At 27.4% G+C, this 27,592-nt stretch overlaps 1 protein-coding gene across 3 annotated transcripts in view; it reads left to right on the forward strand.

Annotated features, from left to right (window-relative positions):
- Positions 1–27,592, forward strand: part of LOC117167712 (forkhead box protein P1) — a 421,480-nt gene that overhangs the window by 121,806 nt on the left and 272,082 nt on the right. For 2 of the 3 annotated variants that reach the window (XM_033352850.1, XM_033352851.1), the window contains exon 1: positions 19,848–21,115. In XM_033352850.1, the coding sequence (XP_033208741.1) occupies positions 20,993–21,115 (123 nt within the window). In that variant the 5' untranslated portion in view covers positions 19,848–20,992. Of the gene's footprint in view, positions 1–19,847; positions 21,116–27,592 lie in introns of those variants that run through there. The other variant, XM_033352848.1, reaches the window with a different exon arrangement.

Raw genomic sequence — 27,592 nt, forward strand, 5'->3', positions numbered from 1 at the left:
CAAATGGAATTGTTGTTCCAACTAATGGAATTGTTGTGCGAACTGAAGGAACTTTGTTTCAACTAATGGAAATCTTGTACCAAATACTTCAACTGTTATTCCAACTCATGGAGTTGTTACTCCACAACTAAAGGAATTGTTGTTCCAACTAATGGAATGGTTTTTCTAACAAAAGAAACTGTTGTTTCAACTAATGAAATTGTTATTCAAACTCATGGAATTGTTGTTCCATCTAATGGCATTGTTGTTCAAACTCATAGGATTGTTGTTTCAACTAAAAGAATTGTTGTTCCAAGTAATGGAATTATTGTCCCAACTCATGGAATTGTTGTTTCAACTCATGGTATTGTTGTTCCAGATAAAAGAATTGCTCCAACTAATTGTTACTCCAGCTTAAGTAATTATTGTTCCAAACTAATGGAATTGTTGTTCGAACTAAAGGAACTGTTGTTCCAACTAATGTAATTGTTATTCAAACTCATGGAATTGTTGTTCCAACTAATAGAATTGTTGTTGCAACTCATAGAATTATTGATTCAACTAAAGGAATTGTTGTTCTAACTTATGGAATTGTTGCACCAACTAATGTAAGTGTTGTTCCAACTCATAGGATTGTTGTTTCAACTAAAGGAATTGTTGTTCCAAGTCATGGAATTGTTGTTTCAACTCATGGAATTCTTGTTCCAGATAAACGAAATTTCTCCAATGAATTATTGATCCAACTAATGGAATTGTTGTTCTAACCAATGGAATTGTTGTTCCAACTAATCGAATTGTTGTTAAAAAAATTGAGGGCATCGATCACCCTAAATCAAAATTCGAATTTTTACAATCGTAAATGACTGGCCTAATGATCACCCTATTAAAAATACTAGCCATCTTCTCTAGGAAACGGATGATCAACAAAAAAGACTCCGGCCAAATTCGATGAAAACTAAACACTAGAAATAACGGATGATCAACAAAAAAGGCTCCGGCCAAATTCAATGAAAACTAAACACTAGAAATAAATTCTTGTAAATAATTTAAAACCAAAGAATTCACTTACTATTAAAGAGGTCTAAATTCTAAGAAAAGCAAAAAGCAAAATGTTTGAGTATAACATCACGTTTTGGAAACAGCTCATTCGAAACAAAATTTTCTAGAGAAAGCAATTGTTACACTGAAAATTAACCATAAGCATCAATAACACACCTATTTAAAAGTTCGTTATGAAAAATTAAATAAAAAGAAAAAATTAACATCATCAAGATCTTTAGTATTTTTTATTTTGCCCAATATCTTCGGAACCGGTAGTCTTTTTTGTTTGTGACTATTTTAAAGCTTTGGTTATCTAGATTAAGTCGCTATCTTCCACATATCACCTAAAATTAAATTCTTCTCTGTAAAATTATAACAATGATTTATTTCTAGTGTGCAGTTTCCATCAACCTCAGCCAGATACTTTTTTTCAGCAGACAGTATAAGATTTTTTTTCAACATAAATTGTTCTTTTATCATTTACATACACTGTAAAAAATTAATTGAGTGTATGATCTTGGATTCAAAAATTATGAGCAGCAGTCTATAAACATAATTATTTTAATGGCAAAAAAAAAACGCAAAAAGTATAATTTTCGTTGAAGAAAAAGGAAAATAAAGAATTTTTTTGAAGTCCTTATCCAGTTTTTTATTTCATACACATTAAAAGTGCGTTTTCAAAAAATTAGAAGAATATTTTTTTAATTTTTTAGGGATCTGGGGTTCAAATTGTAAAATTTTATTGACTTATGAGCTTCTCGTCTGATATGACAAATGAACTTAAATTCAGTGACATAAATTAGCATTCAAGAATGTACTTTGACTTGGTTTAACATTAAAAAAAGCCCATTATTTATTGCAACAAATTTTAAAAGAGAACCCCAAGCGTGAATAATAGAAAATATTTGAGGTCTTTATTGTTCATTTAACTAAATGTTGTTATTTTCATGTTTGTGTTTCTTTCTATTTCTTGAAAGGTTCTCTACAATTATTTTTATCACATTTTGATGGAAATTATTTAATTTCCGAATCATACGTTTAATTATTTTGAGTTGGTCGTTTTTTCAATTAAACAATTTGTATTTGTAAACTTATGTGTATATAACTACATAAAATAATGAATAAACTTGAATATCCTAATTTCTAGCATACAATGATAATATTCTATAGAACAATCAGTTTTATCTATATACATTTTTTTATAGATAAACTAGTTGATCCAAGACCTGCGCTATTTATATAAAAGTTTTTATTTTTTTAAAGTTAACACTATTTTTCTCCTATTTCTAAAAATTCATGCCACTATTAACACTACTCTTTATTTTTTAAATAATTTTGATCCTTGAAAGTTGGATAGACTAGAATGAAAGATTTTTGATTTTCTAATTGTAAAAATATTTTAATTACATTAGTAGGATGAAACTGACTTTATTTTCAAAAATTATAACGTAGAATAAATTTGAAAATTATAAAAACTAGAATCATGCAAATTTCAGCTGAATCAGGATAAGAGATGAAGCAGTGTTCCAAATAAAGTTCCAAATCAAATATATTTGATTTGAAAATTGTATACAGGTTTTATGATATTGACAGAAATGAAAAAAATTCGATCACAGAATAAACATGAAGAAATTCAATTTCCAGCATAAAAAGAAAAAGATTGATTTAAATCAAGTTAAATCCGTGATATTTTTCATCTAAAACTAGGAAAAATGTATGAATTTTATTAAAACAAAGAAATTAATCTTCTGGGTCGAAAATCGTCTTTTTGGTCTTTTCAATCAAAATTTTTTGTGTTTTGCTAAAAAGTCGTCTTTGCGATTAAAAGTAATCTTTTTGGTTAAAATTAATACTTGGTGGAAAGTTAAATTATTTTGTTAAAACTACATCTTTTGGGTTTAAAATTTATTTTTTCAGTAGAAGATTCATGATTTTCATTGAAAATTCATCTTTTTTGTTTTAAAAATTCAACTATTCCAGTTGAAAATTCATAATTTTAGTCGCAAATTCATCACTTTCTTTGAAAATGTAAATTCTTCAAAAATAATTTGCTTGTTTGGTGAAAACTTTTTTAAGCTGCAAATATAACTATTACAATTAAATATTCCATCATTTTAGTAGAAAATTCATCAGTTTGGTTGAAATTTAATTTTTTTGTCTACAAATTTGAGTGTTGCTTTTTTGGTTGAGGATTGATATTTTTTGGTTGAAAGTTCAAGTAGTTGGTTAAAAATTTGTTTTTTTTTATTTAAAAAATTATGTAATTTGTTGAAAAAATCCTTCTGTTTGAAATTTCAAATGTTTTAGTGAAATATTTATCACTTTGGTTAAAAATGAATCTTTTTGGTTGAAAATAAAATTACTTGGTTGAAAGTTAAATTATTTCAATACTTAAAATTAATTTATCCCAGTAGAAGATTGATCATTTTTTGTTAAAAAATTAATGGTTTTTATTTAAAATTCAGCTACTCCAGATGAAGGTCTACATTTTTAGTAGAAAATTGACGACTTTGTTTGAAAATGTAACTATTTGTTCCTTTTTTGGTTGGAAAATTTGTATTTTAATTGAAAATTTAACCATTTAATTCAATATTTAATCGTTTTAGTTGAAAATTCATCATTTTGGTTGGAAATGAAGTTTTAACTCAAAATTCGGCTGTTGCATTTTTGGTCGAGAATTGATCTTTTTGGTTGAATGTTCCACTATTCCAAGTGAAAGTTCATAATTTTAGTTATAATTTCATTTAAAATCTTTTAAACTGAAAATGTAACTATTCCAATTGTATATTCGATCATTTTAGTTGAAAATTTATCAGTTTGATTGCAAATTAAATTTTTCACTGAAAATTCAACCTAAAGTTTAAAAATTGAAAGTTCATAATTTTAGTTGAAAATTTATCACTTTGTTTGAAAATGTAACTATTTTTTCTATTGTTGAGAAATCATCTCTTTCGTTAAACATTAATTCTTTCACTCAAAATTCTACTATTCAATAATGTTTGTTCACAATTTATCTTCTTCAGCTTAAAATTCCTGTATTTTAATGAAAATTCTTTATCTTTTTTGTGGAAATTAATTTTCTTGGGCAAAAGTTTATATTTTCGCTTGAAAATTCATCTATTACAGTCACTGATTTGTTATTTTAGTTGAAAACTTATTTTTTTGGTTTAAGATTCATCTATTCCAGTTGAAGATTTATGTTTTTGGTTAAAAATTCATCAGTTTGGTTTAAAATTGAATTTTTAACAAAAAAATGTAATATTCCATTTTTGATTGGAAATTCATCTATCTTGTTAAAAATGCAACATTTTTATTTAAAAAGTTAGGAATTTGAAGCGGTACAAAACCGAATTTAATCACGTTTGATTCGTAACTAAAAATTAAGGGAAATATTTTTATGACTGAATTTGAAAATTACCAAAAAAATCTTCAACTATCAATAAAATTTTACTATTAAAAAAATTCACACTCATACAATAAATTGAAAATTATAAAAACGGGTATCCTGTAAATTGCAGCTCATTTGAGTTCAGAATTGAAGTAGCGTTCCAAATAAAGTTCGAATTCAAAAATCCTTTATCTGATAATTTTATAAAACTTTTGAAGAGATTAATAGAATGGAACTGATTGCACATTCAAAAAAATTCGCACACACAGAATAAATTAAAAATTAAAAAACTGGCGTCCTGTAAATTGCAGCTCATTCGAGATCAGAGATGAAGTAGTGGTAAAGCAGTGTAGCGAATCGTACTTGATGTTGGACATTCGTGTAGATGTAGATCCTCTCAGCTCTTTTTCTTTTCAACGCAAAAAGCGAAGCGGTGCCCGGAGCGAATGCGCGAACTATTAAAAAGCGCGCGTCGACTCAAATTTTCAGCGGTAGTAAATTATGTGAAAAAAGAAATAAGCGGTCTACTCACCACCGTCGCCGAGTATCCGGGACTCTCTCTTCCCGTCTCGCCCGCCCTCGCGGTATCGCTCATCCTACTTCTAGTAAGGGTAAAAACCCTCTCCGACGAGCGCGGGTCTGAGATAAAAAATTAGCCGGAGTTGCAAACGTTTCCACCTTAAATCATATATTTATCGCGACATTAATTCAACCCTTTTAGGACCCCTTTTTTCCTGGACTGCGTTCCGGGAGCCCCTACGGGTGGCGGACGACAGCCCGTTACCTCGCTAATTTCTCAGATTCAAGTATTTTTATGTACCGCCCCGTACCGGACGGGGGTAAATCCTCTCGTTTATTATTTAGAGAGGCCAGCGGGCAAGCGTACGACCGTATAGTTTCGTAGCGCCCATGCCTATGCGCGTTGGTGCTCAAGTTGGTGCGGACGTAAAGTACCAACGACAACGAGGCGCGTTGGTGCTCGAGTTGATGTGTGCGTAAAGTACCAACGACAACGTGGCGCGAGGACACGTCCAGTGCGACCTACGTTCCCCACTCCCTCGCCATGTGACGTCCCGTATTATCTCCTTACTTCTGGCTGAACCCCATGCCATGCCATGCGATCGCTCCCCTTTCAGGATTGTCTTATACTTGTCCGCCTGCCTTCTGGCTCGCCTGCACTCACTAAATTAGCTACGCGTGGGGTGCACCCCTTTTTTATGCCACATCCTTCACCTAGTCGCATTCTTGTGCTCTGAGCAGCAATATTCTCTACAACTAGAAGACATCTCGAGAGAAAATGTTGATTGCAAAATAAAGGACCGTACTTAAATTATGTAACACCTCAGGGGGGGGGGGGGGCTGAGACAATTTGTTACCAGTTGTTACGGTAGGGGGCCGTTTACTCATGTTCGTAATTTTTTGCAAATTCGCAAAGACTTTCTGCTGAAGATCATCTTTTTAGTTATAAATGTTATTATTTGCTTGGAAATTGGGCAATTTTTGTTAAAAAGTTATGTTTCTGATAAGTCGACTGAGACCTTTTTGGGATTAAAACTCTTGTTTGAAATTTTTTGCCTAGAAAATTTAATTTTTGTTTAAAATTCGTACTTTTTTGTTGAAAAGACAAGTGAAATATTTTTTTATAAAAATTTAACTATTTTTTTTTGCAAATTTGTCTTCTTTATTTAAAAATTCACCTGTTTGTTAAAAATCTTCATTTTTCTTGGATACAAACTCAACTTTTTGATTGAAAATTTAACGATCTTGGTCAAAAGTCCTGCATTTGTACCTAAAATTTCGACAATTTAGTAGAAAATGATATAGTTGTTTAGAATTCTTATTTTGGTGTTGGACAATGAACTGCAATCTTCTTTTTATGCAAATTTTACTATTAAAAAAATTTTTTTTTTACCTAATTTGTTTTAGAAGAAATTTCATCTTCCTTGAAGAAAAATGCAATTGCTCGGTTGAAAATCCAACACTCTTGTTGAAAAGTCATACTTTTGGGTTCAGGTTTCTTCTGTTCTGTTGAAAATTTAAATATTTTGTAGAAAATTTACTTTTTGTATTAATTTAATACTTTGGTGTTAAAAAAAGGACTGAAATCTTTTTTGGATTAAAATTCCACTTGAAAAAAAATTTAATTAAAAATCCATCTACTTTAAGAGAAACTTTATCTTCCTTAGATAAAAATGCAACTGTTTAGTTTCAAATTCTACTTTTTTGCTAAAAATTTAAGTATTTTATAGTAAACTTACTTTTCGTATAAAATTTATATTTTCATGTTGTAAAATGAACTGAAATCTTTCTCAGATGAAAATTCAACTTTTTAAAGAAAATTTTTTTATAAAAAACAATTCATCTGTTTTAGTACCATCTTTACTTGGATTTTTTGTTACAAAATTCATATTTTGATCTTGACAAGTCAACTAGACTCTTTTTTGCATAAAAATTCAACTATATTTTTCAACATTTACATTTCTTATTTACAAGATCATCTGTTTTAGTAGAAATTTCATTTTTTTATGAAAACGCAAATTTGTTGTTAAAAATGTTTTTTCTTTGCTAGAGAATTCAACTAGTTTGTTTGAAAGATTTTGTTTATTCACTTTTCCAAGAAATGCGTTATTTAACATTAATATTTTTAGTTCTAAATTCATCTCTTCGGTTGAAAGCTTAACTATTTTGTTCGAAATTAATTTTTTGTAAATGGAAATTCGATTACTTGGGTAAAAGTTAAACTACAATAGAATTTTTTTGGATTAAAGGCTTAGGTCTTTGATTGAAAATGAAACTGTTTAGTGGAAAAGTCTTTTTTGGTTTAAATATACTTTTTTGACTTAAAATGTATCTTTTTAATTTTTTTAATATTTTTTTTTTTTTTTCTAGTTGAAAATTCTACTATTTTGTAAAAAAATAGGTTTCTTCGTTGAAATTTCATTTGTTTGGGTAATAATGCATTTGTTTCGTGGTAAATTAATTTTTTTGCTGAATTTATATTTTTTGTTTAAAAAATTCAACCTTTTTAGGGAAAAGTCGTCTTTTGGTTAGAAGGTTAAATAATTTTTTAAAACTTTTATTTCCTTCTTGAGTGAAAAATCTTAATTTGTTCAAAATTTGTTAATTTGGTTTAAATTTTTATAAGAATGGCTCCTCAGGGGCCGTACTGAAATTACGAAACAGAGTATAGGCCCTCTCGAAGACTCCCCATCCCCCCTGTAACAAACACTTACAAAATATTTTTACCCCCCCCCCCCCTACTCTCCCTTCTTACTATGCGTAATTTTGATTTAATTTTGATTTTGTGCTTCACATTAGTTACATAATTAAGAACAACCTCTTTGAAATTGTTTTTTTATTTTGAAAAACGCGAGAAAATGTTCTTTTTAGAAATTTGACATTTTTCACAAAAATATTAATTGAAATTCCAATTTTTGAGACAGAGCAAAAAAACTTCCTCTGTTTTACTTTTAAAATAGTATAGCTTCAAGAAAGAAAAAGTATTGTAACGAGCCTCGAAAAAGGTGCATTTATTTTACAGTTTGAAATTATCAATTTTCATGAAACTCGTAAAATCAAAAAGATCAGTTTTGAACGTGTGAAGTAAATTGTTAAAACTCTTTTTATGAGAAAAACGTATATTTTATTAATAATTACTAACTAATACTAATTAATAATTATTAATTATTTTTAACTTATATTTTTTAGTAATAATTTTATTAATGATTATTGCCATTATAATCCGTATTTTATTAGGTAAGTAGGCGCAAAGTTAGCCTGGGGTCCATTGTACCCAGGGTGACCATTACGGGTTAAGGTTGATCTAAATTGGTAAACCGTTAAGCCACAAGAGGAATTTTCCCTACAAAAAATGAATTTTCAAACTAATTCATTTTCACACACAAAAAAAATGACAATTCAAACCAAGAAAATTATTTTTTCCAAAAAAGGAGAATTTTCAACTTAAAAAGATTAATCTCTTCAAAACCGGGTAAGTTGTATTTTCAGTAAAAAAATAATTTTCAATCATAAAGGCTCTTCCACTGCACAGTTAAATTTTCATCAAAGATATGAAACTTCAATCAAGAAAAATAAATTGTGACCAATTCAGTTTAACTCTTACCGCAGTAGTTGAATTTTCAACAAAATAGTTAAACTTTCAACCAAAGAGATAAATGTTCCACTAAAAACATAAATCTTCGTAAACAAAATAGTCGAATACTCAAGCAAAGAATAATTTTTAACCAAAAATTTAAAATTTATAGAAAAAAAGTAAATTTCTACCAATGTAGATGAATTTTTAAATCAAGAAGGTAAATTTTCAAATAATTAGTCGAATTTTCTGTTAAAAAAGATTTCAGTTGACTTTTCACGATCAAGATATGAATGTTGAAACAAGAAATAAGTTTCTACGAAAGTCATTGAATTTTCATTATAAAAGACCGAATTATTAACAACAACAAAAACTTTAAAAAATTCTTAAATTTTCTTCCAAATAGATGCACTGAATTCCAAAAAAGATTAAATTTGTAATTAAGCAGATAGATTTTTAATAAAAGAAGAAACATTTTTTTAAGTTGAACTTTCATCCAGAAAAGATTTCAGTTCATTTTTCAACACTAAAATATAAATTTTTAACGAAAAGTAAATTTTCAACGAAACAGTTAAATTTTCAAGAAAGCGGTAAAACTTTAAACCAAATAGTAGCAGTTGATTTTTAAAATAAAAGAGACTAAATTTCCAAATAAGAGTTGAATTTAAATTTTCATCTAAAGAAGATTCCAGGTGACTTTCCAACACCAAGATAAGAATTGTAAACAATAAGTTAAATGTCTGCTGAATAGCCGAATTTTTAACCAAAAAGTATGACGTTTTAACAAGATTGTCAAATTTTCAACTAACCAGTAGCATCTTTGTCCAAGAAAAATGAAGATTCTACTAACACAGGTGAATTTTTGAATAAAAAAGACCAATTTTTAACAACAAAAAGAATTGAATTTTCATCAAAAAGATTTCAAATAACTTTCCAGCGCAACAATTATTATTGAATATTCATCTTCCCAAATATAAAATTCAACTGCAATGAAACTTTTCAATAGTCCTCCCTTCTATAGCCCTTCCTAGAATTGAGGCCGCGCCGGATGTCGGTGTAACAGGAGCTGCGCGGGGTGTGCCGGATATGCGGCTGTCACCCAGACGAGCACTCAAGCATGAACAAACAAAAGCAGAGCGTGGTATAATGAATTAGTTTCCACCCACCGTCAGCCCCGAAATTGGCACTATAGAAGAGTTTACTGCATTTTGTTAAAAATTAGATTTTAGGGTTGTTCAGTTTTTGAAACGTAAAGTACAGATCCATTTTAAAAATAACTTATTTATTTATATTTACAGCTGATGAAATAAAACTGCTTTTTATAAAAAATCAATTTAAAACGCTTTTAATTTTTAATTGTTCAAATCTTCAAGACTGTTGAATTATTTTAACTTGGGCAGATTTTTCTTCTGAAAATTCGTAAAATTTCCGGTCAAGAAATAAATTCACTGGCATTTCCCGATTTTTCTCGACCTCAGAAAATTTCCGGTCATTTCCCAGTCCAGCGGACACCCTGAACATTTGCCATAAAATAATTCTGTTTAAAAATAATGTTACAGACTAAACTAAAGAGCAGTTCACTTCCTCTGTCGATGCAATCCTTTTTTTCTTGCTCAACCTCAAATGTTTTTTATTTAAAAAGCAAGAGGCATTCAGCGTAAATAAAAACGCCAGAGGCAAGAAATACCCCATCACTTGAGCGGCTTGATGTTTATTTAATAAATACATATTCGGTGCGTACTGCGTACATAAGCCACGAGAGCCGGCTGTGCCTATTTTTGCCTGGCGTTTTGTTGTCATAGGATCGGCGTTCGGGTCGCATTTCCCATGGCATGGGGGCCATGGGCATGGGCATGGGGTATACCTGCTTCTCTAACAATAGTTGGATAAACCTATAGAATTGGGTCGAATATCTTGATATATACTCAAGGTGACGATTCTAATAAACAGCGACCTGTAACGTTTATTCAAATAGGCCTATTGTGTTCACTTTTAAAAATCAATAACAATACAATGACAAAATATCAGTCTCGTAGAATGTATGTCTAATAACGAAAATATTAGAATCGATTCAATATGTACTGAATTTGATAGACTGATGGCATTTTTATTTTGTATTAAAACTTATTTTTTCCTTTAAATTATAACTTACCTAAAATCGTTTTTTTTTTCATTTTTATTTTAGACTAAAAAGTATTTTTTGGATCAAAAAGTACAATTTTTATTAAAATTTCTCTTTTTGGTTCGCAATTTTGTTTCTTTTCGCAGAATTTTTTTTTAATTGAAATTACAAATGTTTGGTTTGAAATAAAAATCTTTTTTGGTTGTGGATTCAACACTTTTGCTGAAAATTCGGTTTTTTAAATAATTCAAATGTTTTTTATTTAAAATATATATATTTAATTATCTGTTTTGGATTCAAAATCAATTACTTGGTCAAAAGTTCAACTAATTTATTAAAAAATCATTTGTTTAGGTGAAGATTCATCAATTTAGGTCAAAATTTATCTTTTTTGTTGGAAATGTAACGATTTTATTGAAAATTTGTCTATTCTGGATTCTTTTTTAATTGCAATATTAACTATTACATTTTTTGGTTGAAAATAAAACTAATTAGTTGAAAATTAAACTGGTTTGTTGAAAAGTAATTTATGAGTTTAAAATTGTTGGGAAATTCATATTTTCGTTTTCAAAAACGTAAATTTTTCGTAGAATATTTGTCTCTTATGAAAAATATTTAATTTCATCTGATAAAAAATGCGACCGGTTGAAAAAGTTTTTTTTTTTGATTGAAGATTCAACTACTTTTTGAAAATTGGTGTCTTTTTTAGATAAATCAAAATATTTTTGACTAAAAATTGTAAGAAAAAATTCAATTTAATTATCAACTATCATATTTTTCGTTGAGAGTTCATCTTTTTGTTTATTAAAAGTTTATTTATTATATATTATTGTATATTATAAATTATATTATTTTTTATTAATTAAAAATCTTTATTAAAAGTTCACTTTTTGGGTTCAAGGTACAACTAGTTGAAAATTAATCTTTTTTAATTGAGGATTTAACTATTTTCTTCCAATTTTATATTTTTGGGTTGAATTCAACCTTTTTTTATTTTTAATTAAAATACTGTTTTTTGTCGAAATATCAAAGAAGCATTATATTTCTTGTTGAGAATTCATTTATTATGGAAAATTAGAACTTTTAGATTAAAGTTGAAATTTTTTGGTAGTTTTTTATTTTATTTATTATTTTATTGAATATTCATCTTTTTGAATAGAAGATCCAACCGTTTATTTTTGGTTGAAGTTTAATAATTTTTGTTTAAAAATTATACCATCTGTTTGAAAATTCAACAATTGCGTCAAACATTTGTCCCTTTTAAATTTGATTCATTTTTTCATGATTAATTATTTCAGTTGACAATTCAACTATTTTGTTGAAAACTTAATTATTTTCTTTTAAAATTCCACTTCTTCTTTAAAAATATAATTTTATCGAAAATCAAATTAATTTGGATATTCGTCATCCTCAATAGAAGACTAAACTGTTTTTATGAAAAATTCAACTACTTGGTTTATAGTTGAAATTTTTTGTTAAATATTTTTTTTTTTTTAAGATTCATTATTTTAGTTAACATTTTAAATATTTTGATGAAAATTTAATTATTTTCTTTAAAATTGAACTTTTTTTTAAATGCCTCTTTTACCGCACGGTTTTCAAGAAAATTCTTATTTTTATACTTTGCGTTTAAATGCGAAGTGAATTAATAGAACCCGATAACAAATTTCAACTTCGTACTTTGGAATTCAAATTTTATCTTTTTTGTTACAAATTTTTATTATTGGGTTGAAAATTTAACGGCTTCGTAAAACATCCATATTCCTAGGTAGAAGATTAGTTTTGTTGGGCAGAAATTTAAATTTTTTGTTTAAAATCCAAATTATATGAAAAATGTGTCTACGTTGATAGAAAATTCTTCTTTTTTTGTAGACAATCTAGTTTTTGTTAAAAATTCATATTTTCCGTCCAATAATTCAAGTGCTTTGTAGAAAATTTACTGTTTTATTGCAAATTTTTACATTCAATTGAGAATTCTACTATTTTTTCAAAAAATCATCTTTTTAGAAGAAAATTTGACCGTTCTATTGAGTATTCGTCTTTTTAGCTGTAAATTCGTAATTTTGAATTAAAAACGTATATTTTTTGTTAAAAATTTATATTTTCTAATTAAAAATTTAACGGCTTAGTAAAAAGTTCATTTTTCTTGGTATAAAATTAGTTTTCTTAGTGAAAAATTCAAATTTTCACATGAAAATCAAATTTCGTCAAAAAGTCATTTATTTTGGTCGAACTTTCAGCTTTTTTTGGTTAAAAATTTATTTTCCGTTGAAAATTTTCCAGTTCGAAAATTCAGCTGATTTGTAGAAAATTCATATTTTTTTAAAACTTTTTTTTTACATTTAAAATACTTTTTAAACAATTCATATGTTTTGGAAAAATGCAACTATTCTGTTGAGTATTTATCTTGCTTTAAAACTTTGTTGTTTTCAAAAAATTCAAATACTTTTTTTTTAAAATCATCTTTTTAGGATAAAAATGCAACTGTTCTGTTGAGTATGAAAAATTAATCTTTCTTCGTAGAGAATTATTTTTCTTAATTCAAAATTCAAAATTTTGATTGAAAATCTACATTTAATCGAGCATTTAAGTAAAAATGAATATTTTTGTTTAAAAATGTCAACTGCTTTATAAAAAATTCATTTTTTTATTGAAAATTTATTTATTTATTTGAAAATCCACTATTTTGTTAATAAGTTATCTTTTTCAAAAGAAAGTGCAACGGCTTGCGAAAAAATTCATCTCTCTTGTTAAAAGATTAGCCTTTTTGATTCAATATTCAAACTTTGGGTTGAAAATCCAAATTTCGTTGAGAATTCTTGTGTTTTGATCGAAATTTAATTTTTTTCGTTGAAAATCTACTTTTCATTAAAAACTAATATTTTAGGTTTAAGAATTCAACTGCTTTGTAGAAAATTTATCTTTTTTGGTGAAAGATTTAATTGGTTGAAAATTCAACTATTTTGTCAAAAAGTAATCTTTTTATAATATAAATTCATATTTTCTAATTAGAAATTGTACGGCTTGGTCACAAATTCGTCTTTTTGTAGAAAATTAGTTTTCTTGGTAATGAATTAAAATTTTTGATTGAAAATAAAGTTTTTGTTAAAGATGGATCTATTTTGATACAAATTTCATCTATTTAAAAAAAAAAACTATTTTTTATTCAGGATTAATATTTTCGGTTTAAGAATTCCACTGTTTCGTAGAAAATTCATTATTCTTTATTCGAAATTTTATTGTTTGATTGGAAATTTAACTATTTTGTTAAAAATTCATCTTCTTTATAAAAAAAAAAACTCATTTTCTTGGTTAAAAATTCATCGATTTGATTGAAAGAGCAAATTTCGTTACATATTCATCCATTTTGTAGAAATTTAAACTTTTTTGGTTAAAAATGCAACGGCGAGGTTGAAACAGATTGTAAAAAATTCATTTTTTGTTGAAAATGTATACTTTTGGCTTAAAAGTAATCTATGTTGTTGATAATTTAATAATTTTATTAAAAAATCTTTTTTTTGTTGAAAATTAATGTTTTGAACTAAAAATTCAAATATTTCATTTTTGGGCAAAAATGTATCTTTTTTTATTGAAAATTCAATTTTTTCGTTTAAAATTCATGTTTCTGAATTCAAATTTAACTTATTGACTACAAATTAATTAGTTTGTAGGTAGGATTCAACAATTTTGTTGATAATTAATTTTTTATTTGAAAATTCAAGTGCTTAGTTCAAAATTAAACTCTTTTCCTAAAAATTCATTTTTTTATTAACGATTCATTTGTTTTACTTGAAAATTTGTCTTTTTTTACGTAAAATGTATTCTGTTAGTAGACAATTTTTTAATTGAACTTTCAACTGTCTCTTCGAAAAGTAGTTTTTCTAGCATTGAGCTTCCTTGTAAATTTAAATGTTTGGTCTAAAATTAATAATTTTAACTTGTGGAACATAAAATATTTGGTTGAAAATTTAGCTTTTCAGGTTCAAAGAGAATTTTTTTCTAAAAAGTTCAACTTCTTAGCTTGAAAACTTAAATCTCCCTTTGCAAAATCATCTGTTTTGGCAACGCGTTTGTTCCGCAAGACCGCTCCCGACCGATCCGTCACAGATCGCTGATCATTCTCTCTAGCAATCACCCAAGGCAAAGAGCTTCTAATAATAATTTTAAAAAACACTATAAAAATAAGCGATGCAGAAAATGTGATTCTAAGAAATACACTGTTAGTTAAAATACAGATTTCGAAATATTCACGAGTTACAACTTTAGTGCCATGGTTTGTTTATCACTAAAGTGTTAAGTAGCGCATGATGCACGAAATTATAGCATCCACATAGTCACGAGCTAAGTAAGACGTGCTTTTCTTAGACCGTCTGTTTCTTCTCAAATCGACCGTGTTACGTCAACTTCCAAACTGGTCTTACGATACGCATTATAAATTATGTTTTACCGATTAAAACTAAGAAACACTTGAACCACTCGCTGGAAAATGGAGATGTTTGTTCATGAAATTTTGAAAACAAGTCTCTACCGAGAAATGCCATTCCATTTATTGTAAAAATCTTGGGTGGCATTTACAATTTTACAATCGGTTCTAATTTTAATTTAATGAGGTTTACAAATTTTCACTGTATTAAAACAGAAATTTTAGAATGCTAAATTAATGGCCTGATGTACCTAAAACCAGTTCTGCCGTCGAAAATTATCTCTAAAAATATATGAAATTTCTACAGAAAAAAAATGAATTTCCAACAAAATAGACGTATGAACTTATGTTGAACCCAAGAAGACAAATTTTCAATCAAAAACGAGCTTTTAGTAAAAAAAGAAAAAAATCTCAAATTTTTAAATTTTGTACCCAGAAAACATGCGTTTTGATCAGAAAAGTTCATTTCAGCCTTAAAAGTTTAATTTTTAACCGCATAAAGTATGAGATTTCTATTAAGAGATCATTTATTAAACCAAAAAATTTAATCTTTTATCAAAATAGTTCAATTTTAAACCACAGAAAAACTAATTTTTGACAACAAGAAAAATTGTTATTCCAGAAAATATTTTAATTTTCTACAAAATAGTTCAATTTTGAAGCCTACTAAATCTATGAAAATAATTTAATTTTCAACCAAATAATTAGATTATTATTAAAATAATTAAATAGGATAGGTTCTTTTTTAGTTAGAATTATAAACTTTCTACCAAAGAAAAAACAACAAACTTTATTTCAACCAAGTATTTTAATTTTCTATCAATAGTTGAATTTCGAACCCGAAAATAATAATTTTTACAAAATAGTTTAATTTTCCACGAAAAACTATGACTTTCCAACTAAATTGTTAAAATTTCAATAAATTAAGTAAATTTTTAACCAAATAATTGAGTTTTTAACTAAAAGAGATTAGTAATAGTATAGGTAAATTTTAAGTTAAAAATATTAACTATCTGCCAAAGAAAAATTAAGTATTGACAAAAAAGATTTTTTTTCACCGAATAGTTCAAGTTTCTACTAAAATAGTTCAATTTGGAACCCAAAAAGATAAATGTTTAACAAGCATTGAATTTTAAACCAAGAAAGATTTTTCAGTTATAAAAAAATTCTCAATAAGATTGTTGAATTAAAAAAAAAAGATGATTTTTCAACTAAATTCTTGAATTTAAAACAAAAAAAGTAAATTGTCAAACAAATAATTAAATCTTACAGTAAAATAGATTAATTATTAATCAAAAATAGGATAGGCAAATTTCGAGTTAAAATTCTTAACTTTGAACAAAGAAAAATTAAATTTTGATAAAAACGATAAGTTTCCATCCAATAGTTTTATTTTTCAAAAAATATTTTTCAGTCAAAAAAGAAAAAAATCTCATTTAAATTGTTGAATTATCAACCCGAAAATATGATTTTCCGACAAAAAGGTTAATTTCCACCCTGACAGTGGAATTTTCAACCTAGCACTTTAATCTTCTATCAATTGTTAAATTATAAACCCGAACATATTCATTTTCAAAAAAAAAAGTTAATTTTCAATCAAATAGGATAAGGTTTCTATAAAAAATATCATATTTTTAACAAAAAAGCTCATTTTCTATTAAAATAGTTCCATTTTCAGTCCAAAAAAAAAATGTTTAACTACATTGTTGAATTTTCAACAAAAAGTCTATTTTTAACCAAAAAGGATGAGGTTTCTACTAAAAGAGATCAATTTTTAAGCAAAAAAAAGAAACTAATTTTCTATTAAAATAGTTTTATTTTTAACCAAATAATGAAATTCACCAATTTTTGACAAAAAAGATCAATTTTCAAAAAATGGTTTAATTCTTCCAAAATAGTTAAACCCAAAAAGACAGATTTTCAAAAAGCATTGAATTTTCAACTGAGAAAGATTTTTTAGTGAAATAAGAAAGAAATTTCCACCTAACGGTTGAATTTTGAACCAAGTATTTTAATCTTTTACCAACAGTTGAATTTCGAACCAGAAATATTAATTTTCAACCAAATAGTTCAACTTTAAAATCAAAAAGACCAATTTTCAACAAGAATATAATTTTCAACACGAAAATATGAATTTTCAAGATAAAGTTCACTTTAAACCAAATTCTTAAATGGTTAAATTTTAAACTAAATAAATAAACCTTGAACAGCAACAAAACAAATCAATCAACAACAACAAAATTTTCAACCAAATAATTTTTAAAACAGATTAATTGACAAACAAATAGTTGCATTTTAACACAACCAAAAAATTAAGTTTTACCAAAAAAGATGAATTCTCAAATCGAAAATATGAATTTTCAACAAAAGAGTAGATTTTTCAACCAAGAAAATTTCTCAGTCAATAAAGAAAAAAATGTGAACCAAATTGTTGAATTTTTATGCCGAAAGAAAGATTTTCTGTAAAACAGATTTTCAACCAAAAAGTTTTGAACTAAGTTGTTGATTTTTCAAAATAAGTAAAGTTTTAACCAAATAATACAATTTTTTAACCATTACTTATAAGTTCATAACGAAAAAAAAATTGACTTTTCATTTTCAGTGAAAATTATTTTAACTAAAAAAGACAAATCTTAAACCAAAGTTAAACAAGCACGGAGCAGTTACATTTTCAGTTAAACAATTAATTTCTAACCTAAATGAAAAAAAATTGTTAACGTTTTAACCAAAGAAATGAATTTTTAACTATGATGATGAATCTTCAATAAAAACAAATAAATTTTGAACGAAATAGTTCCTAATTTCTAATTTTATATTATTTTTCACAAAGAAAAACTACTATTTTTAATAAAATTTTCATAAATTTTAGGCTGTTTCTAATTTTTAAAATTCATGTTTTCCAAGAAATATATGGACTTTTTGATTTTTTGACATACATTGGTTTTCAACTAAAATGTTCAATCTTCAACCAAAAAATGAATTATTAATAAAGTATAGTTCAACTTTTAACTAAAAAAGACGAATTTTAAAAAAAATATTTTTATATTAGCCCTAAAAAGATAATTTTTAACAAAATAGTTTTATTTCTAACAAAATAGTTCAATTTTGAACCAAAAACCTTTTTTCAACTTACGGAGTCGATTTTTCAACAAAATGAATTAATTTTCATTAAAAAAATTAACAATTAACTAAAAAAATATAAATAATCTGTATAAACGTATAATCTGTATAATATGGTAATTATTTTAAATCCTGGTCAGAACTTTCCATCTTATTAGAAAATTCGACTTTTTCCTTTTTTTTATATTAGTGAAATAATTCTACACGTGTCAATTTTTTAAAATTGAATTGAATAGTCACAATGAGACTGCGCGCTCAGATATTTAGAAAAAAAATTTAGTCCCGTGCAATAAAAATTTCGAATTTTCGTTTTCGGGCATGACAAATTAGGACATAGGACAAATAGTTGAATTTAAAAAAAAAATGCTTAACCTACTAGATGAATTTTTAATAAGGAAAGAATAATTTTAAACCAAAAAGTTTAATTCTCCACTAAAAAATATTTTCTGAATAAAAACGGCAAGTCAAATTTTTAGGTATGTACAATTAATTTCATACAACAAAAAACTTATTTCAGCCAGTTCAGTTTAATTCGATAGAAGAATTTTTACCCAAATAGTTAATTCCTTACAAAAAAAAAAAATAAATTTTCAACAAATAATATGAAATTTCTACCAAAAGAGATGAATTTTCAACTCAAAGATACAAAAAAAATTATGTTTCAACAAAAATGTTCATTTTCATCCACGAAAGATGGCTTTTCTACCATAAAAGATGAATTTATTTTCAATTGAAAAAATCATTAAATTTTCAACCTACAAAGCAAATTTCCAACCAAATCATAAAAGATTAATTTTCTACAAAAACGCATTTTCAACCTGTTGAATAGTTGAATATAGTCAAATTAGTAAGTATGAAAACTTTATTTTCAACCGAAAAAAAAAGAATTTAAACTAGTTCAATTCAACCAAAATAGAATTTTCAATCAAATATTTCTACCAAAAGAGATGAATTTAAACTCTAAATTTTTTCGAAGATATTTTAATTTCAACAAAGCTGAGTTTATAAAAATCGTTAAATTTGCAACCTACAAAGATAGGTTTCCAATTAAATCGTCGATTTTCAAACAAAAAAGATAAAAATCCTGCCAGAAACAGTTTAATTTCAAAGACGATCAGAAAATCAGGAGAACGAAAACAAATCAGACCGTTTGGTCATCCACATCAGTTCCAAATCACTTTTTCACCACACCACTTGCCTGAATAAATAAAACGCAATACAAAAATACGTATCTAAATAATAAAAAAAAAGAATCTTAAACTACCACAATTCACAAAATTAACGCAAAAAAAAATTTTTGATCCTTGAAAAAACTTTGAAGTGCATCTCCAGCTGGCGACACATCGAAGTCTGAGCGATATATATCGTGCTCTGACTGCTGGCACATAAGAGCTGGGAGGTTAGCATATGATATGCTTCATACGATGTATGAGAGTCGGTATTGAGTCACGCGGTAAGCTCAGGCGTGAGGGTCCGGGGGAGGGAGAATCGAAGCAAGGAAGGAGAGCGTGGTGAGACGCGGTGGTCGCTAGGGCGTGCAAGGGGAAGGGGCGGAGGAGGGGGACTAAAAGCAGGCCTGTTGGTTGGTTTCAACGATATTTGTTTATATTTACACAATAAGCAACAGCCCCGCCGGTTGGGCCGCTCGGTATGCCTCTGCCGCTTTTAGTGTTTAGTCCTCGCTACTCTCTCGACGCGTTAACGTTCGCTTTGCTTTTCACCGCTTTTTTTAAATCCGACAACAAGAGAACAAAAAGTCTTTAGATCCTTTACCGCGAAACTGATTCTCCGTCCTTCACGCGTGTCGTACCGGTTGTGGCGTGAGGAAGCGCACGGTACCGTCTAGTGCAGCGCCGTGTGTTACATGTGTGGTGTGTTACATGTGCTGTATGGTGCATGTGCTCTATGGTGTATTGGCCGCGTGGTCCGTGTCGCGTGGGGAGTGTGCCGCTATCTTTAAAATTGGTGATAAGCTCTTGACTTATCAGTGTCATTGAACGATCAATATATTGGAAAAAAGTTCGATACGATAGGAACCTTTTATTGGGTTCCTGTTTGCAGTGAAGGAAGCGGAAGTGATCGGAAACGTTGGTTCTTCTGAGTTAAATTTTCACTTTCGAACACGAGCTGTTTTGATAATAAGTTGTTATGATAATAAGTAGAGTAAATTAACGCTCTCTTTTGAATGTGGATTACGTGACGTAATGCAAAAATTCCTAAAATAAAAATAAATCGTATGGTGAAGATTGAGGAGGATTCGTTTTTAATAAAAGTGACGTGGTGATCCGTATTCTCCAAGTGGATGTATGACCTTGAAGTGAAATCTGTTTCGGAAGGAAGGATACAAGATCAGTGGGAAGATTCGCTTGAATGAGACACCTGACAAAAATGAAGTAAAGATTCTAATTGTTCGATAATGCTTACAACTCTAAATAAAGTCCCGATTTGAGATTAACGAAAAATGCAATAAACAATTAATCTGGAAATAAGTCGATGAACTTTGGAAAGTTTTAGGGTTATTGTTGGATAATGTATAAGATAAGAATCTTGGTAAACAAATATAAGTTTTAATTGCTGGGTAAATAAAAAATATGACTTTATCAGTTTATTAACGTTTTTTCGTCATCTTTTATTGTCCACCTTCGAGGCTTTCTTAATATAGAATCGGAAGAGTTGAAAGCTACTTTTAGAGGCTTATTGTATTCAAAATTATAAATGATAACTCGAGTTACATCGAAAAGAAAATTAAACGAGGAACAATCAAACGTGATAAAATAGCAATTGAGGTGTCATCTTTAAATGTCGTGATTTTAGGACGATGGCATAATGGATCATGACACAGACGGAGACGGCGCGATCAACCTGTCAACGTCGCAACGACCCTCTGCCTCAACTACCCCTAATGGTGATACCCCCACCTACACCCAAGATCAACAAGACAACGATCAGGTAAGAGTTCATCACTTCCATAAATTTGTTTTTCTTATCGTTCCTCTCCTTCCCCATCAAAATTAATATACCGCCAATAATCTCCATGGGGACAGATTAAACTTGCTGTATCAGCAAAGTTTCTTATCTTCAATTTTTAATTGCAGGCAGAAAAAAGATCCGTAGCATTAGCAACGCTGCCGGTAACATTTACTACACGATTGGTAACATTTAAAACGCGCTTAGTAACATTTACTACGTGATTGGTGGTAACATTTACTACGGGACTGGTAACATTTACTACGCGATTGGTGACATTTACTACGTGATGGGTAACATTTACTACGCGATTTGTAACATTTACTACGCGATCGGTAACATTTACTACGTGATAGGTTTACAAAATTGATCATTTTTTATATACTCGCTCCTCATTTATTCGGATTTAAACACGAAATTTGAAAAAATAATTATCGTTTTTATTTTAAGACAGGGAGTTTCCGTAAATAAATATAGTTTCATTTAGAAGAGAACATTTTTTCACATGCAACGGGAATTTCTTTCAAGTATTATCATTGGGATTTAGAAGGAAGGAATTCTAAAAATCCCTGTTCTAAATCGGAATTCGTCACAATTTAAAAGTTCCCTCTTCCAAATTAAAAGCTAGATTTCGTGCCAAAAGTCAGATATCTGAAAAAATAGTTTTTTTTTATGATTTTAAAAATGAAAATAATATAACTATTGTCATCTCAAATAAAAAACAATATCTTTTATAAAAAAATGTTAAGCTTCATAACAAAAAAATTTAAATTTTAACCATGTTGTTTGCAATTGAAGCTGGTCTGACCGTCGCTTCTTACCAATTTTTTTAAAATGATTGCATTTTAATAAATGATGGCTTATTTTTCCCGGGAAAACATTCTCTACTACTCTACTGTTTCCAATGTTAAAATATAATTATTTGTTTAAACAATGTTTTTCGAAAAAAAATTGTTCTATCGATTTTAGCCATAGAAAAATGTATTTTTAAAATGAGAAACAATAGAGTTACAGAGAATGTTTTTACCGGGAAAAATAATCCATCATTTATTAAAACGTAATAATTTTTCAAAAATTGGTGAGAAGTGACAGCCAGAAAAAATTTAATTGTGAAAAATATGGATAGAATTGTTGTTTTTTTTGCGAATCTTGACATTTTCTATAAAAAATAATATTTTTTATTTGGAATTATATCAGTTATAATATTTGGATTCTTAAAATTATAGAAAAGCTATTTTTTTATGATATCTGTAAAGAGCTAAACTTTATTGTCAAATTAATGTTATGTTTGAAGATATATCGTTTTAGTTGACAATTCATCTTTTTTTGAAAATATAACTAATTTGCCGTAAATCACCTTTTTAACTAAGTGGAAAATTGAACTATTCTATTTTTGGTTGAAAATTTTTCTTTTTTAGGTGAAAATTCAGCGATCTGGTATAAAATTAAACTATTTCAATTGAAAATTCAACAGGTTGAAAATTAATTTCTCCAACTGAAAATTTAACTGTTACATTTTTTTGAAAATTGATCTTTTCTGGTTAAAAGTTAAACATTTTTACTAAAAATGTTATTTTTAAATCAAAATCTAAACTAGTTTGTTGAAAATTCAGGTATTTGGTTAAAAAATCGATTTTTTATTGAAAATTATCTGATTCTTCAAGAGTTAATTTCCTTCCTTAAAAATTTTGCTTTGAAAAATCATCTTTTAGACTGGGAATAAAATTTCGGGATTGAAACTCAAACTCTTTTGTTAAACATTAATTTTTTTTCGTTTAAGATCTAATATTTCAAGTGAAAATTTATTTCTTTGTTTGAAAAATGAGCTATTTGATTAAAAAGTCGTTTTTTCTTTGGATGAAAAAGAATTTTCTTTTTGCCGGAAAATTAACTATTTTTCTGAAAATTTGTTTCTTTTTTAGTTGAAAATTTAAATTTTTTCAAACTGAAAATGTGACTATTATTCTAGTTCAATATTTCATAATTTTAGGCGAAAATTCATCTCTTTGGTTAAACATTGATTTTTTATTAAAAATTTAATTATTAAATTTTTCGTTAAACGTGATATTTTTTAGTAGAAAATACTTCTTCTTTGGTTAAAAACTGATTTTTTCAATTTAAAACTTAATTATTTAGTTTTTGTTGGCAATTTATATTGTTTATTACAAATTAATTTTTTTCCTGTTGAATATCTAATTTTAAAACAAAATTGTAACTACCCGATTTTATGTTAAATTTTTTTCCAAAATTCAAGTATTTGGTTGACTATTTGTCATCTGTAATTGAAAATTCAAGTAGCTTGCTAAAAATTCATGTATTTTGTTTAAAAAATGTATTTTTATGTAAAAAAATAATATTTTTGTTTGAAACTTAATCTTATTGTTTCAAAAGTCCTCATTTTGGTCGAAAGTTCAAGTATTCCAGTTAATTATTCATCATTTACAGATTTTTTTGTTAAATTAATAAAAAGTGAAGAATTTAAAATTCAAATATAAATCCCCTCCCTACAAGTTTTGTTATTAAATTATTTTTAAAAGAATAAATTAAAATAATATTGAAAAAATTTCAATAAATTCAATGTCTTTTTACAAAATGCATCCTTTTAATGATTTAATTTTTCGATTTGATTTGCTCAAAGGCAAAAATTAAATTCTTAAAGAGATTTGAATACAAAAAACTATAAAAGTTGTTTCCATTTATTTAGTTTCTATTTTATTATCTTTTTAAGTGTTACGTACAACAGAAAATTAAATAAAAATGTTGCAAAATGGTTTTTTAAATTTAATAACTGATAATTAACTTAAAGATAATAACTGTTAACCATTTTTCGGTTTGATTATTAAAATTAAATAATTAAAAATTCAAGAAAAGTCTATATTGAAAGTAAAACACGACTTCTGTCACAGTTTGACTAAAAATTTGTGTTTTCATGTTTTACAATCATTTGAAGATTACCAGCAAGTTCCTCAAAAATGGCAATAATTTTTTTTTTTCAAATTCCAGTATTATCCGAATGCGTCAGCCTCAATCTATCTTCAACCTTGAAGTTGTTGAATTAAATGTTTTTTTTACTGAAAGCACCTTTTGACGATTTATGAGCTCTTTAAAGGAATATTTAGAATCTTAAAAAGGCTTGACTTTTAGAAAATTTAAAAGAATTATTATTTTTTTTTTAGTTGAGCCTTTAAATGTGTGCCCAACAGGAAATTAATTAAAAATTTTGCAAAATAATATTTTAATATAATATTGGCCTCTGAAAAAAGTCCAAAAAGTGTTTCTTTAAAATCGGTTAATACATTCTGCTGTTTTTTTTTTTTTTTTGAAAATTCAAAATAAATACCCATTGGTTAAAACATTATTGCGAATTTGTTATATTCACAGTTTGGCTATTGAACAATAACAAAAAAGTAACAAATAAAAAATAAATTTGCTGAATTTAGAAGTTTTGGAAAATTTGCAAAAGATCTCATTTTTGGAACGTTTTAAACATCTTAAAACAAATTATTTTCATAGTACAAAAATAATAGCATGACTCAGTTTTATAATTATAAAAACAATAATTGAAATTATGTAAAACAAATAACTGGACTTTACTTATTTAAAAAATGTTTCGATAGTTTATTCCTTTAAACATTTAAAACGTTTAAAATTTTTTCATTAAAAATGAAAGAATTTTTTTTTATTAGTCTTTATCTTATTTAACAGTTTGTACTAATAATTGTTTTGTATTTATCTTAAAAACATTTGTATTTTCCAGGCCATGACTTTTTGTAAAAGTAATTCAGTGAAAGCATTCAATAAATATTGTTGGAGTTTAAACTCAGATAATTTTTTAAAATAATTAATTATCCTGACTGTAGTTCAGTTAAAATTAAAAATGACGTGCAACTGCTCGAAAATTTTTTTTCTTGAATTTTTTTACATATTTTAACACATTTTCCTCACATTTTCATCTTTCGGCTACTGATTTTCCGAAAAAATCATTAATTTCGATTTGTTTTAGTAATAAATATCTTTTACGTGAAACACTGGTTTGTCAGAAACGAACCTCACTTTTATTTCAAATAAAAAAAATTTGGATTCAAAAGGCAAAAAAGAATTTTCAATTGAATATTTGAATCCCCAACTAAAACCGATTAGTTTTTATCCAAAAGGTTGCATTTTTAACCAAAACATTGACCTTCTTACAGAAAAAAATTAATAAAATAGATGAATTTTCAACCAAATACTTAAACTTTTCTATAAAATTTTGTTATATTCGAACCGAAAATACCAGTTTAATACAAAACTGTTAGTTTTTAAACCCAAACGTTGAATTTTCAACATAATACTTGAATTAAAAAAAAAGGAAAAGGCAAAGGAATTACTCGTTGAAAAGTGATCTTTTTGGTAAAAACTTCAATTATGTAGGTGAAGGTTAAACCACTTTATTAAAAAATTATTTTTTTCTTGAAGATTCATAATTTTATTTAAAAAATAATCTTTTTGGTTGAAAATTCGTTTATTTTTGTTGCAAATCAATTTTAAAAATTAAAAATTTACCAATGTCAATTGAAAATTCAACATTTTTGTTGAAAATTCATTTCGCTTGTCGAAACTTTAACTACTTAATTGAAAATTTATTTTATTGGTTGAGAATTTAATGATTATTTAATATTGATTTGGTCGAAGTTTAATTTCTTTTGTCTAAATTTTGATAATTTGGTGAAAAATGTATCTTCATAGGTTAAAACTTTAACAGTTTCGTTTAAAGTTCGACTATTTTGTTGAAAATTTAATTAGAGTATTGAAAATTTAATTTGTTCTAAACAGCAAACAATTTTTGTATTTAAAAAAACGTCATAAAAATTGTTGTTAAAGTTGAAAAAATGAAAAATCGAGAAAAATTTCAAATGTAGCGTTGTGACTTTCCACTTTAATTAAGTAAACAATGAGCAAAAAACAGTATTTTTCCACTGTTAAAAAAGCTACCTGAAAAAATTTATATTTTCCCTACGGAAAACCTAAAAAAGTCCTGGATTTTTTTTTAATAACCGCTAGACATCTTGTGTTGCTGCAACCCCCTTTTCAGATTAAATTATTTAATATATTTTCAGTATATTTAAATAAAAATAATTTTTATTTTTGCCCGATTTTTAATGATTTTATAAATGGCTATCGAAACTGGGTTGGCGACCGCAGAGATTTACCCTCGTCCTCTTCTTGTTCAGTCTTACCCTCTGTTTCGCTTTTCTCTTCTCAAAGTGTCTCACACGACCCTCGAAGCAACCCTCGACTCCAAGATTCCCTTAAATTATGAACAGTGTCAGCCAACGCCGCGGGACTTCGATCATGGGACTCCAGTCTTCGAAACTCGGTTTTCTCCCTTGAGCGGAAACAAGTTTCTTATAGTTTCCCTATAGCTTTCCAGCTAGAGAACTAGTTTAACTTATGCCCTGGTCGACCCTGGCTCTAGAGTCTAGGTTGACAATTGACATTGTTGACAGCCCGATACTCCAATGTTTCCGGTTAATTGCGGTAGACTTCAAAATTAACCTTGAATGTATGCATCTCCTTACGGCTTACGTCTACTAAATTCATTTGTAACTACTGTACATCCTTTAAACCTCGCACTTACCACATTCATTTACATCCCTCAAACACTTTTCAGACCTCGCACTCACCACACTACTTTACATCCTTCAGACCTCGCACTCATAACAATACTTTACATTCTTTAGACCTCGCACTGACCAACCTCCTTAACATGATTAAGACTTTGCCCTCACCACACTACTTAATGACTTTCGGACCTCGCGCTCACCACAGTACTGTATATCTTTCAGACCTCGCACTCACCACACTACTTTACATGCTTCAGACCTCATACTCATAACACTACTTTATATTTTTCAGACCTCGCACTCACCACACCATTTAAATTCTTTCAGACCTCGCACTCATAGAACTACTTTCTTTACGCATGCTTCGAACCTCGCACTCACCACAATATATAGAATTTTATACAAAACAGCTGAATCTGCAACCCGGGAATATGAATTTTTAACAAAAAAATACATTTTTAACAGAAGCTGAATTTTCAGTTTAATAAATAATTATTAACTAAGAAAATATGAATCTTTTACCAAAAAAATCAACTTTTAAGAAAGCAGTTCGTCTTTTAACCAAGGGGGAGAATTTATAACCTTATACAATGAATTTCCAACCCGAAACGATGACTATTCAACAAAAAATGTGAATGACGATATTTAAACAACAAAAACAAAAGAATTTTCTACAAGGCAGTTGAATTGCAACCCAAGAATTTAAATTTTCAACAAAAAATTTAATTTTCAACTATATAGTTAAATTTTGAGTTCAAAAAATTAGATTTCAAACAAACAGTTACATTTTCAACCAAAAATTTATTTTCTTAAAAAAAGGCAAATTTTTAACAAAATACAAAAAATTTTAACCTAG

This window comes from Belonocnema kinseyi, chromosome 2, assembly GCF_010883055.1.
Source record: "Belonocnema kinseyi isolate 2016_QV_RU_SX_M_011 chromosome 2, B_treatae_v1, whole genome shotgun sequence".
NCBI lineage: Eukaryota > Metazoa > Arthropoda > Insecta > Hymenoptera > Cynipidae > Belonocnema > Belonocnema kinseyi.